The sequence below is a fragment of the Dicentrarchus labrax genome, unplaced genomic scaffold (genome assembly GCF_905237075.1).
Source record: "Dicentrarchus labrax unplaced genomic scaffold, dlabrax2021, whole genome shotgun sequence".
Lineage (NCBI taxonomy): Eukaryota > Metazoa > Chordata > Actinopteri > Moronidae > Dicentrarchus > Dicentrarchus labrax.
Window position 1 is genome coordinate 27,964,484 of NW_026136719.1, and position 17,004 is coordinate 27,981,487.

The following is a 17,004-nucleotide window of genomic DNA, read 5'->3' on the forward strand; positions in this document are numbered from 1 at the left end:
CGTCACCACGACGGCCTCATATCGGTCCATAGACACAATAGCTAGGTTTGATTAAATCAAACAGCCGTGACTATCTAAATGGTGGTCAACATGGTGTGTCCAAGTTACTGTGGTGGCGTTGTTGAGGGGGTGACGTAGCTCTGACTAATTTAGCTGTGCCCCAGAAGAGGCGAGCTGATAGTGAACCGTAAAAAGAATCACACAAGGGTTTAACACAGAGCAGACGCACTTTGCTCTTTCTGGGGTTTGGTGCTATAGGGGAATGCAGCGTAGGGCATGTTGTAGTGGTAGGCCAGTAACTAGTGGTTAACCAGCCGAGAGAACACAAGAGGTTAAACAAACGTCTGAGTTAAACATCAAACTCAGCTGAGCCACACAGAGCCTTCGTCCCTCAGTGTGGGGCTGCTGGCTGCTGATTGCAAATGTTATGTATTCATTTAGGAAACTAGCTGGTGAATGCTTCATGAGTTTGACCGATATGGTCATCAAGAGTTTTAGAAGTCTTGCGTTATGAGTCAGACGTTATTCAAGTTTGGAATGAAACTTTTATTTGGACTGAAAAGGCAAACTAGCCTTTCAGTCAAACAATGATGAAAATAGTTTTATTCAGTCCTCATTTCTGCAGCAGTTTTGAAATGTGAAAATTCGATTTATTATCCATCCAATGCTCCAGCACTTATAAAACTTCTAATAAAAAGTGTTTTAAAATTGAGAAAACAGGCTGATAATAACAGAATAAAAAGAAGTTAAGTAGAGTTAAAATGAAGATCAGTGGACGGTTTGTATGAACTCTCACCAGGCTTTAAATTAGCCTGAAAGCTCCCCCTGGCACACTTATCTGCCATTTGGTGGAGGTTGTTATCCAAAGCTCCTTACTGTACCATGAGGCCTTACATCAAAGGCAATATTGACCCAAGTGGGCATTGAACCCCTAAAGCTGGCAGTGTTTGTTGAAGGATCGTAGCGTCGTTGCTCATAATTGGAAAAATAGCAGAATTAAATGTGGATTTTATGTCAAGACAAAGGTGCCTCTTGGTAATGTTTTGTATCTTTGTCATATGCATTTATCTATGGAAAATATCTGGAGGTAAAATAAGGTATCCAGGCCAGGTAGTTTTTGTCTAGTTTATACTAGAGGGGGTACGCCTGCATAGGTGAGGTAGAAACTCAGTCCTCCCCTCTCTGAGACTGAAGTCCTGTCCTCCTATTGTCATCATGGAGCCCTGGTGTTGGATGACACCTCAGGTCTATATTGGGCCTCTGTCCCTCTTTACAGGTGTCTCCATGTCCTTGACTGCACCTCTCTATGCACAGCCAAATTCAAAAAGCTGCATGAAGAAGCAGCCCCAGGTAACTGTTGTCCTTATAACACGGATCTGCATTGACATTCTTTAAGTTAATTAATGGCCAATTGGGGGAGGTTTGACCCAGCAAGACTGAAGCTTTGAGGCAATTAAAAACATTTACATTGCCGTATATACATTGAGTTACACTGGGTTCTACACACCATGCATCTGAGCAGCTCCTAGCTTCCACCTTCTGCTTTTTGGGCTTCATCAAGGAAAGGTTTGAGGACCTCTGCGCTTATTCTCAACAGCAAATGTTCAGGTTTAAACTTATGAATTGGTCAGTACAGTCACATTATATACATTGCTCAATGGCAGTTGTTAAGATGAAATGCTATTTGTTAATTTTTTTCTTTCTTATCTAGAATTTGGTGGTTTTCACTGGCATGTACTGCTCTAAGCTCCAGGCTGCTCACTCTGATTTGAAGGACAGGTGTGATAGCTGGGTTTGCTGAAAATGTTCATTGTTCTGTGAAGGACACACAGTCAGTGATTTCACACTAACGTTTGAGCAGTTGTGAAGAATAGTGAGCTAAGAAGACGTGTAATGAGATACAAGTAGATGCAAATAAGTTCTGTGACATTTAAAGCATGTTAACATAACATCATGTTGATTTTTAGGCAGGTCCAGCAAGAACAATACAAACATCTAGAACATGGGTGTGAACTGCATTTCCCCATATTGATGCCATTTTGTTGATAAGATTATTTGTGGGCCATCCACATCACTAAGGTGTGATAATGACCCAGTAAATCACTAAAAGGGCAATGCTACACTGTAAATAGGCACGTAGATCATGGTTGTGGGGTGGGGTTAGGTTAGCACCTTTGGATCAGGCATGAAATCATACTGCTTTTATTACCTGAAGCGTTTTAGTTCTTTAAATACTCGAGCAACTGAAGAACCCTGCCCTGCACCTAACACGTGCCTTTTGTTTTAGTAGTTAAAGAGATGTGGCCTTTGAGCGGGAGGGTTCAGATGTTCCTACAGGAAGTCTCTGAGGGAGTGGTGCTGACAGAAAAGATTATGTTGATGCCATCACGAGCCTCCAGTCACCTCTGATCTATCCACTGTGTACTGTTCCTACTACCAATTCACTTGCATGTTACACTGTGTTCCAATCTATAGTAAATTATCTTGGAATCTTTTTTCAAGCGTGAGTGCAAGATATTCAGTAATGTGCCAGCAGGGGTGAAGAAGACTGGAAGCTGGTAAACCAGTCCCTCCAGGAAGTTACGATGTTGCATTAGCCAGAATTAACGCATATTCAGCCAATCCCTGTGAATTCTGTGCCACCTTGTAGTTTTGTCCAATCCCTCTAACTTTTCCGCAAATTTGACCAGTCATTGTAGTTTACTACAAGTTTCACCAATCATAGCAATCCCTGCAACTGCTTTTGCAATTTTCCCTTCCTTTTGCAATTACAATGCAAAAAAAAGTCACACTGAATACGTATGTGTTTGTTTACAAGAGAACTCCGCAGGGAAACTTTAAGTTGTGTCAGAGTACAGAATACAATACAGGTCTGTCAAAAACGTGCTTCCTCCTAGTAACTAGACACAGTGAAGCTGTTCCTGTGGCTTACTGTATATTGGACCCAAACTGGTGTTTATTTGACTGTGACATTTACCTTCACTGGGTGCACCTCTATCCAGGGAGGATTACTGAATCATGTGTGAGTCCCACCAAGAATAATAATCTATCTCCCCAGAGAGACCTATATCAGACAAAAGTGTCTCGTTTACAGACAGAGCTACTAGAACAGTTTTGAATTAGGTAATATACCATAGTCATTGTCTGTCCTGTGCATGTAGTTGTGTTGGGGAATCCTCAGCTGATGATTGGGAAGGGTGTAGGAGACAGTCAGATTAATGAGTTGTGCAGCTAATCCTATTCATCCTCCCATTCATGCTGCAGTCACATGGCTATAATGGCTTATTCTGATAGCCAGGGGACCTGTGGAAGCCATAACAGGTCCATTCACAATCCTGACTCGGCGTATCACCACTCCTAGCCCTGTATTGAGGGGCTTTTGTCTCTTGATTTATTGGTCCATTTGTGACGACTGTGCACTTGAACGTGGCTGATGTCCTGCTTCTTTGTGGCCTTCCTGCTGCAGAGGAAGAAAATTCTGTTTTTAGCAGCAGTTCAAAGGCAGTTTCTGCCATAATGGAGACTCTTAAAGAGCTCGACTAAAGGCTGGCTGCACCCAGTGTTTTAGGTGGAGTTAATGGGTTGTGTAATCTCTATAAGCAGGTGTCGGGTGGCCATAGGGTAAGCTTAGGGGATGTCATTTCTCAAGGTTCTTCTGTTACCAGAGAAGGAAACTTAGTTTGGTTTGGATACAAGGTATTTTCCTGAATTACATGGATTATGTGCAGGTATTCATTTACATCTTGTTTGAAGAAAACAGATAAGAATTTTTTATGGTGTGATTTGGTGCAAAAGCCTGTTACTGTCTAAAGAGGATTGGTTTATTGGCCCATTTAGTTAATTAAACTTTGGCTTTGTCTTTTTCCATCACCTGAGAAAAATACAGATGGAAAGATTGGTTTCTAATGTCTTCAGGTTCTCCAGTTTTACCATTATAACGGATATATCCTGACAGGTACACTGTAACTTGACCCATAAGTCCAAGTATTATCCACAGCACCAACATATCTTGTTGCAGCACATTGCCAGGAACTTGTGTACCTCTACTGCAGCCTTTTGTGATACAGCAGTCAGTTTATTGAGTCTTGCATTTCCTGTAGTAGCCTATGTATAACTGGAGTTGTAGTTATAAATGGCCTACAGATGTAGTTATTTTAGAAGTCCCCTCTGTACTTCCTGAATGATAGTTGCTTATTGACCATATATATGTCACGCCCACATACTGTACGAGCATGGGGTCAACCCGAGAAAACAGATTAAAGGCAGTCTGGTGGACAGATATCAAACCTGCATTAAGGGGTATGTTTCAATGTTATCATAGAATCAAGTGACTCCTTGTCTTGTAGAAATGAACCCAGAGACTTAACACCCAACTCTGCAGCTCCACACAGCTTGTATCCTCTCATTGTTGTAGTTCGGTTTGATTTACTGTTTGGTCTCATCAACCCCTGTATAAAACAGCTGGCAGACAGTTGTAGCAAATAAGCTCAGATGAGGCAAATGCATGCTAGCTGTTTAGCACAGAACAGCAAAATAAGAGCCAGAGATTGGAGGCTGGTGTAGAAAGCCGAACATGGAGATATTTATATATTGGATGTACATTGTCAACATTAACACCTATTAGACCATAGTGGGAGCAACTATAGCTTGATCACACAGGCCTACAACCTTCTCCTCAGGTTGCTACATGTTTAGGGCTGCAAGGATTCCTCGAGTACCTCGAGTAACTCGATTACAAAGAATGATCGAGGAATTTCGTCTGCCTCGAAGCCTCGTAAAGCTCGCGTTTTTCACAGATTCTTTTTAGTGTGACACAACGTGCTTACATCACAGGCTATCCCCTACAACGCGGAAGAAGACGGAAGCGGGCTCTGTAACGTGTGTGGACAGTTTTGCTGTACAGAACGGCAGACGCTGGGACTGAAATCTGAAAACAGTGATCTGTCTTGTTTTCTATTGTATATTTATAATTGGGCTTTAATTAAGCAAAAGTATGTTTTATCCGATTACTCGATGAATCGATGGAATATCGATTACCAAAATATTCGATAGCTGCAGCCCTATAGATGTTTGCTACTTAAGATGGACTAACTAGCTTAGCTTGACAGTCACGTTAAAGTGGAAGTTTTAGAAATATTACAAGCCGCTCCATGAATCTAAAGCAACCAGTGGAGCAATTACATCCTGTGATGATGCAGTGTTCTGAATCAGCTTCCTTTATGAGTAACTTCCTTCCCCGAATCATAACAGAAAAACAGAAGTGACCACAGTAGGTGGACAGTTGCATGGTGCACGTGGCTTGTTTTGGGAATGGCAATGGTTAAAGGTCATGTAAGCCCATTACAATGCACACTCATTGTAATTCTCGTTCCACTGTCAACGATGCAAATAAAATGCAAGTATGATGTTATTAATGGAAATAAAAGAGCAGTTTGTTTGTATTTCTATATCATCATGAAACTCTAGAAAGCTATTCTGATATCACACTGCCATCAAATATATACACCTGTAACACCCAGGTATAATACCCCTAAACTCATTCACTCAACAGTTTTTAAAAGTTGTGTAATAGATAGAATAAAAAGCTGAAACAGTAAATGAAACCATTTTTTTTTATAGATACATATAAACATTTAAAAAAAGGCTTTTTAATAAACACAGAAGTTTTAATATAGTTTCAGATGCAGGTGCAAAGTGTACCCCAACTGGTTGGGAGGATTGAGGTATTAACAACAGCAAAGAAGTGAGCATTACAGACTGGTGTTGTGTTCAGCTGCCAGGTGTGAATGTGTAGAGAATGTAAAGTAGGGCCAAGCTGATAAAGGCCACAGAAACCTTCCTCGCTGAATACATTTTATCAACTGTGCCCTCAACAGTAAAAACTGAATGTAGCAACGCACCCACTTCCTACAAAATATTTTCTTATTGTGCAATTGGTTAGGCAAACTCGTGGTCAATAAGATGTCATGTGAATGAAAGGTCACAGCCTCAACACCTTCAACAGTCAACAATAATGTCGATCGGGCTTGCTGAAGCACCCTGTGGTGTAAGACACCAAACCCATGGAGCAGTCATAAAGAGAGCACCAGCACATGAGAAATGTCCAAAATACCAAAATATAAAAGAACCAGGGAGCCTGTTGGGGACATTATGTGAGAGTCTTATCAGTCAGAGTTGTGCATGTGTTGAAGAAGCTGGTCCCTGGCCCAGTGCACTTAAGGCAAGAGGATTACACTCTAGAGTATTATTAGAGCTACTGATTATCCCCTTACCTGATCCGCCTAATTCTAACTCGAGCCTATTTATTTAGCAGAAAAGAGGAAAAATGTTTGGATTGGGCTGCAGAAAGTGAATTGGCCTCGCTGCGCTTCAGCGCTCTGTCGAGTCCAACATTGACTCTTTTGGTGTTTTCTGCTGAACTCATTAGGTCCTGGCTTTTTGTCGCCGCCTCCTCTGCTGTGGGGTTCATGTGATTAATGCACTGCTGACCACTGAGGCCAGCAGCAAGGACTTGTTTTAGTGCCAGGGAACAGCAAACAAAAGAAAATTGTCTCTCCAAATAACTGAGGAGAATGCAGGCTCTCAAAGCTGACCAGTCCCTTGACTCATTGATGAATGCAAGCGGGCCAATATCTCTTCAAGAAAGTTCAACAAAAAGGTTTCCAATCCATTTGTCCTCAAGTCTATAGCTGTACTACGTTTGTTTGGATGTAATTACACACCCACTGCTTCTGACCTTGTGCCCAGAACACGGCTTTGAGGCCTGCGTCCCAGACTGGGAGTAGGGAATCAAACGTGAACATGAGCCGGTAAATCCTGCTAACTGATCGTCCCTGCATAAACCCATGTAGAAGAGGCAAAGTAGTGTGTTTTGGTACTCAACCTGTTTTCTTTCTTCTGCTTGGTGAAAGACTAATGGGTGATTGGAGGAGGCAGAAGTGGACAAAAACTTTGTCATCATTGCTGCGGCTGTCTTTGAACAAACAAGCACAAATAGGGACCAGGCAGTTATGGCTGGATGGTGTGTGTGTGTGTGTGTGTGTGTGTGTGTGTGTGTGTGAGTGTGTGTGTGAGTGTGTGAGTGTGTGAGTGTGTGTGTGAGTGTGTGAGTGTGTGTGTGTGTTTTCCTGTGTTTTCCTGTGTGTGATTCAGTATGTGTCTGTTCTGTACTCATGCACTATTAACATCCCACAGAGTGTTGGGACTAGTGCCAGGGTCAAGCTTAACTGTCACCTTGTCAGCAGCAATGTTCTGATGCTGCTAGAGCTGGTATATGTGCATTTTGTAAAAAATCCTTAAAAAAAACCCCTGTTGTCTAGTGTTCTGTTATCTAGGGCAATTTGTTTTCGGGGTTTCATGCCAACGAAACACTCTAGCGGCTCATTTCACTGAGAACTAGGGCTGCCCCCGACTAAAGAATATCCTAGACGACTAGTCTGAACGTGTCAGAACAACCAGCAAGGAGACTAAACAGTTAAAACATTTATTTCAATGCAGTGTAAACACATAGTCCAGTCTGGGTATAGTCAGGATTGCTAACTAGCTAGCGGAGCAGCTACAGTTCTGTCAATGTACAGTGCCGCAGTAAGTGACTGCCTTTGTTACAAGAAAAAAAGGCCATATCGCAACAATCCCCTAAAACTTTCATTCCGGGGACGAGGCGCAGCCCAGAGCGGAGTTTGATGTTGTTTTTTTGTTTTTCTGTGACTATCTGACTAATGATTACGATTAAGTCGACTATTAGGCAACCCTACTGAGAACTGCACTGATATTTTAATATCTGGGTAACTAAGAGCCATCTGCAGTTGACCAGCGTCATCCAAAGCATAAAGATATACCTAGAAATACTAGCAGGGCTGTACCTGACTCTTGGCTGTTCAATACAAAAACTTGAATATTTGTTCTTCTTTTTTCCTATATAAGCAGTTCCTGTGGTGGAAATGCAGCTAATGAACTGATGATTTGAATCATCAAATCTTCGGGAGCAGCCCTAAATACTAGCGCGTAATCCAGGGGTATTGCTTATAATTGTTAGCCTAGAGTAATGTAGCTGAAATACCTGCTAAATGCTCCACTGTGTACACCAACTAGTTGGCTGTCTGCTGTCTGGAGCTGAGAATATAGCAAATAGTGGATTTATTATAGTTTTTTTTCTGATTTCAACAATGGCTCAAATGACTACATGTTATGTGAAAGGGGTCACTTGTAGTGATGAATTATTATTACTCTGCATTTCAACCTACCAGCCGCAGCAGGCAGCCGTTTTCATTGGAAAAGCTCTGATTTAGCCTACCCACTGTGCACTACTGGCCTAGAACCACACAGCAATCACGAGCTAGAGACTAGCTGGTGAACATAGTGGAGCCTTTAGCAGAGGAAAAGCCAGATATTTCCCTCAGGAGTTAGTGGAGCACAAAACAGAGCTAAAAAGGAAAGTGTTACTGTTTGTTAGGAGGCCAGAAACATGACTTCAAACGGATGTTAATGCTGCTTCAGGTCTGCTGTTAAATAGGCGGTTAACACATGAGCCGTATCAGCTTCATTAGGTACTAATATGTTAATGTTGTGTTTACAGCACTGCCCCATATGGTTAATAATGAATTAATACCAATTGAACACATTATCTTGTTTCCCCTCACAGTATATACAGTGTAACATATCACAAAGCTATAACCATTTGTTCATTTCTTCTTCTCTTTACAGTGTCCAAGGACATGAAACTCAATCCACAGCAGGCTCCATTGTATGTAAGTATCACTATTCATACAAGGAATCCTCTGAGTGCGCAGTCTGTCTCTTACACGCCGTTACTCCACCCACACAGGTGTTGTCACTTTGCCTACTTAAGCCCCGTCTCAGGACTGTGTAGGTGTGTGCGGTGCCTGAATGTTCGTTTGCTGCACCTGTTGAGGCGGGACGGCGTATGCCTTTATCATTCCTATTAGTACGGTATATGGAGTCAGATGACCTCATGTAGTTCCTGGAAGAGCTCGGCCTGACTTCAGCCTGAGAACAGGTCTAATTAACTGGAGTAACTGAAAACAACTGCGTGGGTGTTCGGGGCCAGATAGTGGAGGACACAACATTAGACTGCATGCAAATCAGCCCGCTATTTAATGCTCGCTGACTGGCAAACATTTCTAATGGTTTGCACTGTGCTCACGGTCCTCTATTATGTATTTAGTGGTCATGTTTTACATATTATCAGTTTAATGAAATAACAATCACTTGATGGACTGGTGATATTACAAAAATAGACCAAGATAATTTATTAGGAAATGACTAACACGAGACAGAAACAAGACATAGGAAACTGTTCTTCATAACACATCTCCCATCTTTGTTATCCAAGGAAAATTTTTTTTTGTGTGGTGGTTCTATTTAGGATAAAACCCCCGATCATGAAAGTGTCAGTATCTTGCGCCACCCATTCATGTGATTTTCTTCCCCATCAACCTAAAACGAACATCTACTTTGTCGAGGCTGCACTGGCTTTGTTGTGGGTCCGATTTTGGTTGAAGAGGAGCAAATACCCCTCACAGTTCGATCAAAGAACAGTTACTGGTCCACAAAGGGGCCTTGGAACTTAAATAATTATACAGAAAAGGACAAATTGAGGCAGAGTTTACCTGGACATGTGCCATTTGTCCAAATCGATAGGTGAGCAGGTAATTACAGCAAAGAGCCCGGTGCCTTGTGCAAAGAAGACGAGTGACCACTTGATTGCTTGATGTTCTTGTTAACCGTGAGCTGAAGTGTTTTCATTGTGTGTGTGTGTGTGTGAGTGAGTGTGTCTGTTTAAAAGATCATGCTGCTCTGCAAAGTTGCTTTTGTTTACTGGTCTATAGGATGTATGATAAAAAAAGATAGATTTACCATCTACCATTTGTCACTTCATCCATTTTTAACCACCTACCTGGATTGGGGATGTAAGTGTGTTTTCTCTGACACCCTGTGCCTGCCAGTGTTGGGGTTCCCCCAAACTCTTTTTTCCCCAGAATGACTTCAGTCTAATTCGGGGTGTCCTTTCTGTCCTTCGGAAGGATTCACCTGGGTGGTCTGCTCACCAGAGGAGCCAGATGAGGTGGTTCAGGTGCAGGAGGTGCAGCTTGTTGCTGAGGTCCTCTCATATTACTGAACTACCCACCGTATCATGCAGAATGTGGCAGTCACTCTGCAGAGGTTATCTCAGCAACTTTAAATCTCCCGTCTTATTCTTTGTCACTACCCAAAGCTTGTTGCTATAGGTGAAGGTTCAGTTTATAAATTGAAAGCTTTGCTTTGTGGCTCGATTTCCTGGTTGTCATCACATGTTATCATACAATGTAGCTTTCTGCACCCGGTGCTCCTAACAAACGATCAATCTCATGATCTGTCTTACCCACAATTGTGAATAAGACCTGAATATGCCTGGTTTCCCCCACTTTTTTTCCAGTCTGGTTTTGTTAACCTAATTTTATGAGGTTTTAAATTGGTCTTAATTACAATTCCAGTTAGGGCTGTGTATTGGCAAGAATCTTTCGATATGATATGCATTATGATTAAATATATTGCAATACAGATAGATAGATAGATAGATAGATAGATAGATAGATACTTTATTATAGATAGATTATAGATACTTTATTTATCTTGAGGGAAATACTGTAAGCAAGGTGATATAGAAAAGCTGTGATTGTGCAAAGAACAAACCACCATATGCATAAAATTAATTTTGTTTTTTTTGCAATCAGAACAGTGGGATCTGCATTTGTATTTATCACAGTCCCTGTAACATCCCTCTAATATCATAGCACTACTTTTTGGGAGCGTTGGAGTGGAAGAGTAAAATGGCTAAAGATAGATTGCAACATTAGCAGGCGGGGGTTTAAACACGACAACACAAAATGAACCACTGCCATGAATCTTTTCATGTAAGCTCTTAATTAAAAATTGATACAGTGTAATTTTTGAGAATTGATACAGTATCACAAAACATAATATCGCAATACTCAAGTGTATTGATATTTTCTTCCACTCCTAACTCCATGTAGCATTAACTTAAAACAATCCTAAAATGTCTTCAGTTACCATCATGGCACAGGAATTTTATGAAACATGTTTCACGTGCTGTGTCTGTGAGTAGAAGGCTTTTCTGATTGGGTGTCTGAGTGGTCGTACTGGTTCCCTATCTCCAGCAGGTGAGGAAGGCCCAGAGGAAATGAGATAAGTCAGAGACGTGTGTGTGTGTGTGTGTGTGTGTGTGTGTGTGTGTGTGTGTGTGTGTGTGTGTGTGTGTGTGTGTGTGTGTGTGTGTGTGTGTGTGTGTGTGTGTGTGTGTGTGTGTGTGTGTGTGTTAAAAGACTAGCTCACACATTAACCACCCAGACAACCTTATCTGTGATTTACAGTCAGACTCCTCAGTGGAACCAGGCGGGCTGTCAGGCCTCATTAGACATCAGATTTTAGACACTTAAAGGAGCAATTCTCAGCAAGATAGCTTATAGAGGTTAAGTAGTCGGCCTGTAATTGCACCTTTTAAAAGTACACATGTAGGGGACTACTGACTGCCCAAATTTCTACACCCACTGTAGAAACAACCAACAGTAAGGGGGGCGAAGGTCAAGGCCTTGGTGTTCTTGCAATATCACTTTGGCCTAAGAATGATTTTTTAATGAGGAAGTGGTGGGTAAAGAGTGTTTCTGCAGAGCAATTAGAGGGAGTGGGAATAGTTATATGATTTGTGGGGCAGAGGATGACATGTGGAAGCTCTTGAAGAAAGTCTTCTTTCAATAACAGAGAGCGACTCTGCTCTTCTGACTGTGAGTAAACATGCTATTTACATTCTTAGCATTTAGCAGACAATGTTTTCCATAGCGGTTTACAATTAAATGAGCAGGTAAGGGGTTCAGTGTCTAACACAGGACACATGACTGTGGGCACAGAAGCAGTTGTGGTGTTGGAGCCTCTCTGCTATGTGTCAGCTTGCAACTGCACTACTACGTTGATGAAGGATGCAACCTGGGGTCCTAGAGGGAGTTCCAGGGAATCCCCAGAAATATGGGGAGTATTTTAATTTCAAGATTTTGGTTTCACAGTCTTCAGTTTTAATCTTCCAAATTGGTTCATTATGGAACAACTTCATTTTATCAGACAAAGAACCCTGACACTACACCTTCTCAGTCCACGGGCTGATGTTTCAATTTGGAGGTCCTTGACACTAAAAAAGACCTGCTCTCAATGCCAGCAGCACTTTGGTCAACTTTAGTTGTTTTAAAGTGCTTAGCAAATAAAGTTGGATTGGATTGGATAGGATAGTTTATTCAGTAAATGCTCTGGTAATTTTACATGTCAGTGTCAAACCTACCAACAAGCTGGAAAGATTTCTGTACATTTTCTAGTAGGAATAAAAGCGGCAACATTTTGCAAGCTAGACTTGCTAGTAAAAAAATGACAGTATATTTGAATTCCAGTAGGGATGAATCACACAGGAAAGTGCAGCCATAAACCTTGAACTTTTTATCACAGCGGCTCTTTACAGAACATGTGTGTTGTTTAAGCAACTATTTTTATTGTTATTAAAGCAGTTTCCATGCAACCAGACTGAGTAAAAAGCAGAAAGGTAGGTCTATTGCAGTTACAGTAATTAATGATGAGACACAATGAGACAAAAAAGTGCCATGGGGTGTTTTGACAATTAGTTTGGGTGCTGAAGCGAAGCAAACTTCAAGCTGCTTTGGTGAGAATTTGTGTGTGCGTGCGTGCGTGCGTGTGCGCACCGCAGGGGTGTGTGTGTGTGTGTGTGTGTGCGCGCGTGCGTGTGCGCACCGTGTGTGTGTGTGTGTGCGTGGGTGTGTGTGTGTGTGGGTGTGTGTGTGTGTGTGTGTGCGTGCGTGGGTGTGTGCGTGTGCGCACCGTGTGCGTGTGTGTGTGTGCGCGTGTGTGTGTGTGTGCGTGGGTGTGTGCGTGTGTGTGTGTGTGTGTGTGCGTGTGTGTGCGTGTGCGCACCGTGTGTGTGTGTGTGTGCGTTTGCGCACCGTGTGTGAGTGTGAGTGTGAGTGTGAGTGTGTGTGTGTGTGTGTGTGTGTGTGTGTGTGTGTGTGTGTGTGTGTGATAAAGGCCTAAAATCAGCCATACCTGAATAGTTGAAGCCAGTACAGTTGCAGGATGTGAAGAAAAGGCTTCGCTCACACATGCATATTTAAAAAGAGGGGGATGGGCTCATAGCCTCCAGCTGTTCTTTTGATGTTGCCTGTTTGCCGTCGAAGCTCCATGATTAGCAGGTCAATACCCCAGCAGGTCACTTTGTTAAGTACTTATTACCAGCAGTGAGCACAGTCATATGGTGTGGCTGAAAGACATCCATTTATGCACGTCACACAGCTTTAAAACCGCTGGTTTGTTTTTCTAAATTCAGCAAGACCCAAGAGAGTCACTTGAAATTTTTCTGTTTTGCATTTTAGTTATTGTTATTATTAGACTCAGTGTCAGTAGCTTTAGCTTAGTTTGTGTGTGTGTGTGTGTGTGTGTGTGTGTGTGTGTGTGTGTGTGTGTGTGTGTGTGTGTGTGTGTGTGTGTTTTTGCATGTTTTGTAAAAGTGGCTGTGTGCAGCTGTGTTTCCTGCCGTCTCCAACAGATGTTTCACATCTCCACCTCCACCCCCTGCCAACACATTTGCCTCCAAAAAGGACTGACAATGGTCTTATTCAGTGATGATGTTCTGTTCTGCTCTTTAGTCTCTCTCTCTTTTTATTCAGAGTTTTCATAGATCACAGATTGATTACAAGAAGATCATAACTGAGGAGGTAAAAAGTAACAGGACTGTATTCTTTATTTAATTTGTTTTCGGGCAAGTTTGAAAAATCAGTATCTTATGATGTTATTAATGGATGGATATTAATTTTGACAAAATGAGAGGTGCTGCCGTGCTGTCAGAAATCATTTGAGCTGCTAATGTTGATACTGTGACTGAGGGGATTTGCCACAAGCTTTCATCAGAAGAGAGAAAACAATTTCTCCTTTTGCTTTTTTTTTCTCTTCATATTGAGGATGTGGAACTTATTTAACCCTAATACATTTTCACTATCACATGGAGTGAGAACTCCCAAATCAACTGAGGTACCAATCCGTTTAGTATCTCAAAACCCTAATTTCCAATCAGGGCCCGGAATAAAAGATGAGTTTTTAATGGAGAGAGTGTCATGCCTGCTGGCTTCCACCCATCTACAACTCATTTACGCCAGTGCTCCTGCTCTGCTTGTTAAAGCTGACACTCCCTGTGCATAGCAAAGCCTGGATCCTTCATGCTGCAAGTCGATGTGTTTAGTCCCGGCTCTCACAAGGTTCCTGCAGGCTGTTTCTCTTCCTGTGGCCTCTGGGCTATGTGGTCGCCTTTGAACAAATTTTTTCCCCCTCACATTTCTCAGCAGCAGCTTGCCAAACAGAGACTTGCCAATCCCAAAGCTGCTGGTTTGCCTCGCTGCTGTCAACCTGCTTATCCCCCCCCCCTCGTATGGAACAAGGCCCCGAGGCTACCCCTTTATAAGAGAAGGAGGAAGCACCTTTAACCCTGACTGTTAAGCTCCCCTCGACACCGGCCACGTCAGGCTGTTCGTGTTGGACCTGGCTGGTGAAAAGATTGCAACACTGGTTAGATTAAGTGGGATGAAATGTCCCATTATCCTTCCTCGGTGTCAACAAGCTGCAATCCCACAGTGGAAAACAGCTAACTGTGAACAATATCCCTATTTTTCGGGCCTTCTCCTCCTCTTCAGTCTGTCCTCAGTTGACACCACATCACACCCCCCCAACGCTCCTGCCACAACATAGCCAATTGTTACTGCAGAAAGCACAATGAGCTATGGATCACTGTATATTCACAGTGGACACTGGCAAGACACGTGATATTGTAGCAAGCATAATATAGCTGACAAATGATGTATGAATAAATTGATTTTAAGCTGAATTCACCTCCTCCTTCTGTAAAACATTCGTACTCCTCCTTTGCGGTCTGAACTTGACGGAGCTTGCTCGCTGAGTTGGCAGAAAGTCAAGCTGCTTGCTGCCTCCCTGTTTGTGTGTTAATGATGCGATGTGTAGCATTTCAACATCAATAAATCATTACCATATTAACTTTGAGGCATTAGTGGAATCGTTGTAAACAAGTGTGATGCTGAGAAGACTGGCAGCCTCCACGCAGACTTTTACACTGCTAAGATTTGGTACCGAGATATCCAATCTGTAACTAGATCCAGCTGGGAAGGATTGTAGTTCACACCTGGCATTAGCATTTGTCTTAAATGCATCTGAAGTGGCCAAGTGTGATTGGATTTCACTCTCCTGATCACTTTTGATTTTATCTACGGGAGACTGATGAGTATGCACTCAGCTAGAGTGCTGAGCACTGAGGAGTCTGATTAGAAACTGTACTTTTTACCTCAGCTGTGGAGACTTTAAAACCTTAAGAGTTGTGTTAAATTGTGTCAGGGGTGCATTTGTCACTCTTGTGCACACTCCACTGTGTCCCTGACCGGCTCCAAATGTGGCTTGACAGTTGTGATCGAAATGCATTCCCACATATATTTAGAGCTGTCTGCTTGATTGTGAATCAGCCAAGATGAGCTTTAGCACCGAGGGTGAATGTCTTAATTAAAGGGTCAGTGTGTAGGATTTAGTGGCATCTAGCTGGGAAGTTTCAGATTGCAACCAGCTGAACACTGCTGTCTGTATTTACAACGTGGGTAAATGCAAACGGCTGTGACGTGTGTAGGAGAAACTACGGTGGCTGTGAAACTCCTGAAAAACCTGAAAGGCCCTATCTACATTACAGGCGACCCGCAGCATCTGTAGATAAAAATGGCCCGTTCTAAGGTAAAAAAATTCTTATATTCAGGTGATTATACACTAATGAAAACATACCTATGAATATTCCATTTCTGCCAGTACATCCTCCTAAATGTTACACACTGGATCTTTTAGAAAATGAACTTCTTTTACCTAACTAGGTACCGTTTTACTTAAAACTTATTATAACTGCAGAGGTTAAACGTCTCATCAGATACTTGGTCAAGAAGTGCTTTGTATTGGGAAATCAGTCAATAGAAACTTACTTAAAAATTAAGTTGTTGTTTTTCTTGCTTTAATCTATCTTTCTATTCTTTCTTCCTTCCTCTCACTGTTCACCTATCTCTCTCTCTCTCTCTCTCTCGCTCTCTTTCTCTCTCTCTCTCTCTCTCTCTCTCTCTCCCCTCTGTGCAGGGGCGGTGTGTTATCACAGTGCAGCTCGCTGATGAAGAGCTGGCTGGTGAGGAGGGCGTGGACTACTTCCTGTTGTTTGCTGGCAGCACACAGAGGCACCTGACCAGCACCCTAAGGAGCAATCATGACACCTTGCAGGCAGTGTGTCCCGGTAAGCCAACCCACCCACAAGGCCTTGCAGCTTTTGTGTTATCTCTAATGGACCTGTGGGAAAGCAGCTCCACCTACAGTATTTAATACATGTTAAATCTGTTTTTAATTTGTCTGTGTTTAGTGATAGCACAGTCCTTGCTGCAGATACCCTTTAGATTACCCAGATTACTGTTGGTAAATAATAATAAACAAAATAAAGTCAAAATAAAGAATTAAAATAAATACTAATATAATATAAATACTAAAAATGTAAAATAAAAATATATGAATATTCACTGAAAGTCAGATACCCTGTATTGGTGGATTCTCTATAGCCAGCATGTGCTATTACCCAAATTAACATTAAGAGGTGCTAAAGTATTCCAAATGCCAAAATTCAGACTGTTTAATTGATTTAAGAAGGGGATGGTGTTATTCTACCCTGACTTCACACAGAAGGCATTGGGCAGTCAGGAGTTATTATAGCTGTGGAAGAAAGTTAAAGTAATAAATGATTAATCATCCACCACCACTGTCCTCGTTTTTTAAACTAATGTTGTGATTTGGGAGAGAGAAATCACCTCATTTTACTTTTCCTAGAGCCTGGCTCATTCATCACTCCTCTTGGAGCACATC

The 17,004-nt window shown here is 42.1% G+C and overlaps 1 protein-coding gene across 10 annotated transcripts in view; it reads left to right on the top strand.

Moving 5' to 3' along the window:
* The window catches only part of LOC127351306 (A-kinase anchor protein 13), a 99,429-nt gene that overhangs the window by 9,941 nt on the left and 72,484 nt on the right, over positions 1–17,004 (top strand). For all 10 annotated transcript variants that reach the window (XM_051378652.1, XM_051378651.1, XM_051378648.1 and 7 more), the window contains exons 2-3: positions 8,704–8,747; positions 16,237–16,387. In XM_051378652.1, coding sequence (XP_051234612.1) covers positions 8,715–8,747; positions 16,237–16,387 — 184 coding nt within the window. In that variant the 5' untranslated portion in view covers positions 8,704–8,714. The remainder of the gene's footprint in view (positions 1–8,703; positions 8,748–16,236; positions 16,388–17,004) is intronic.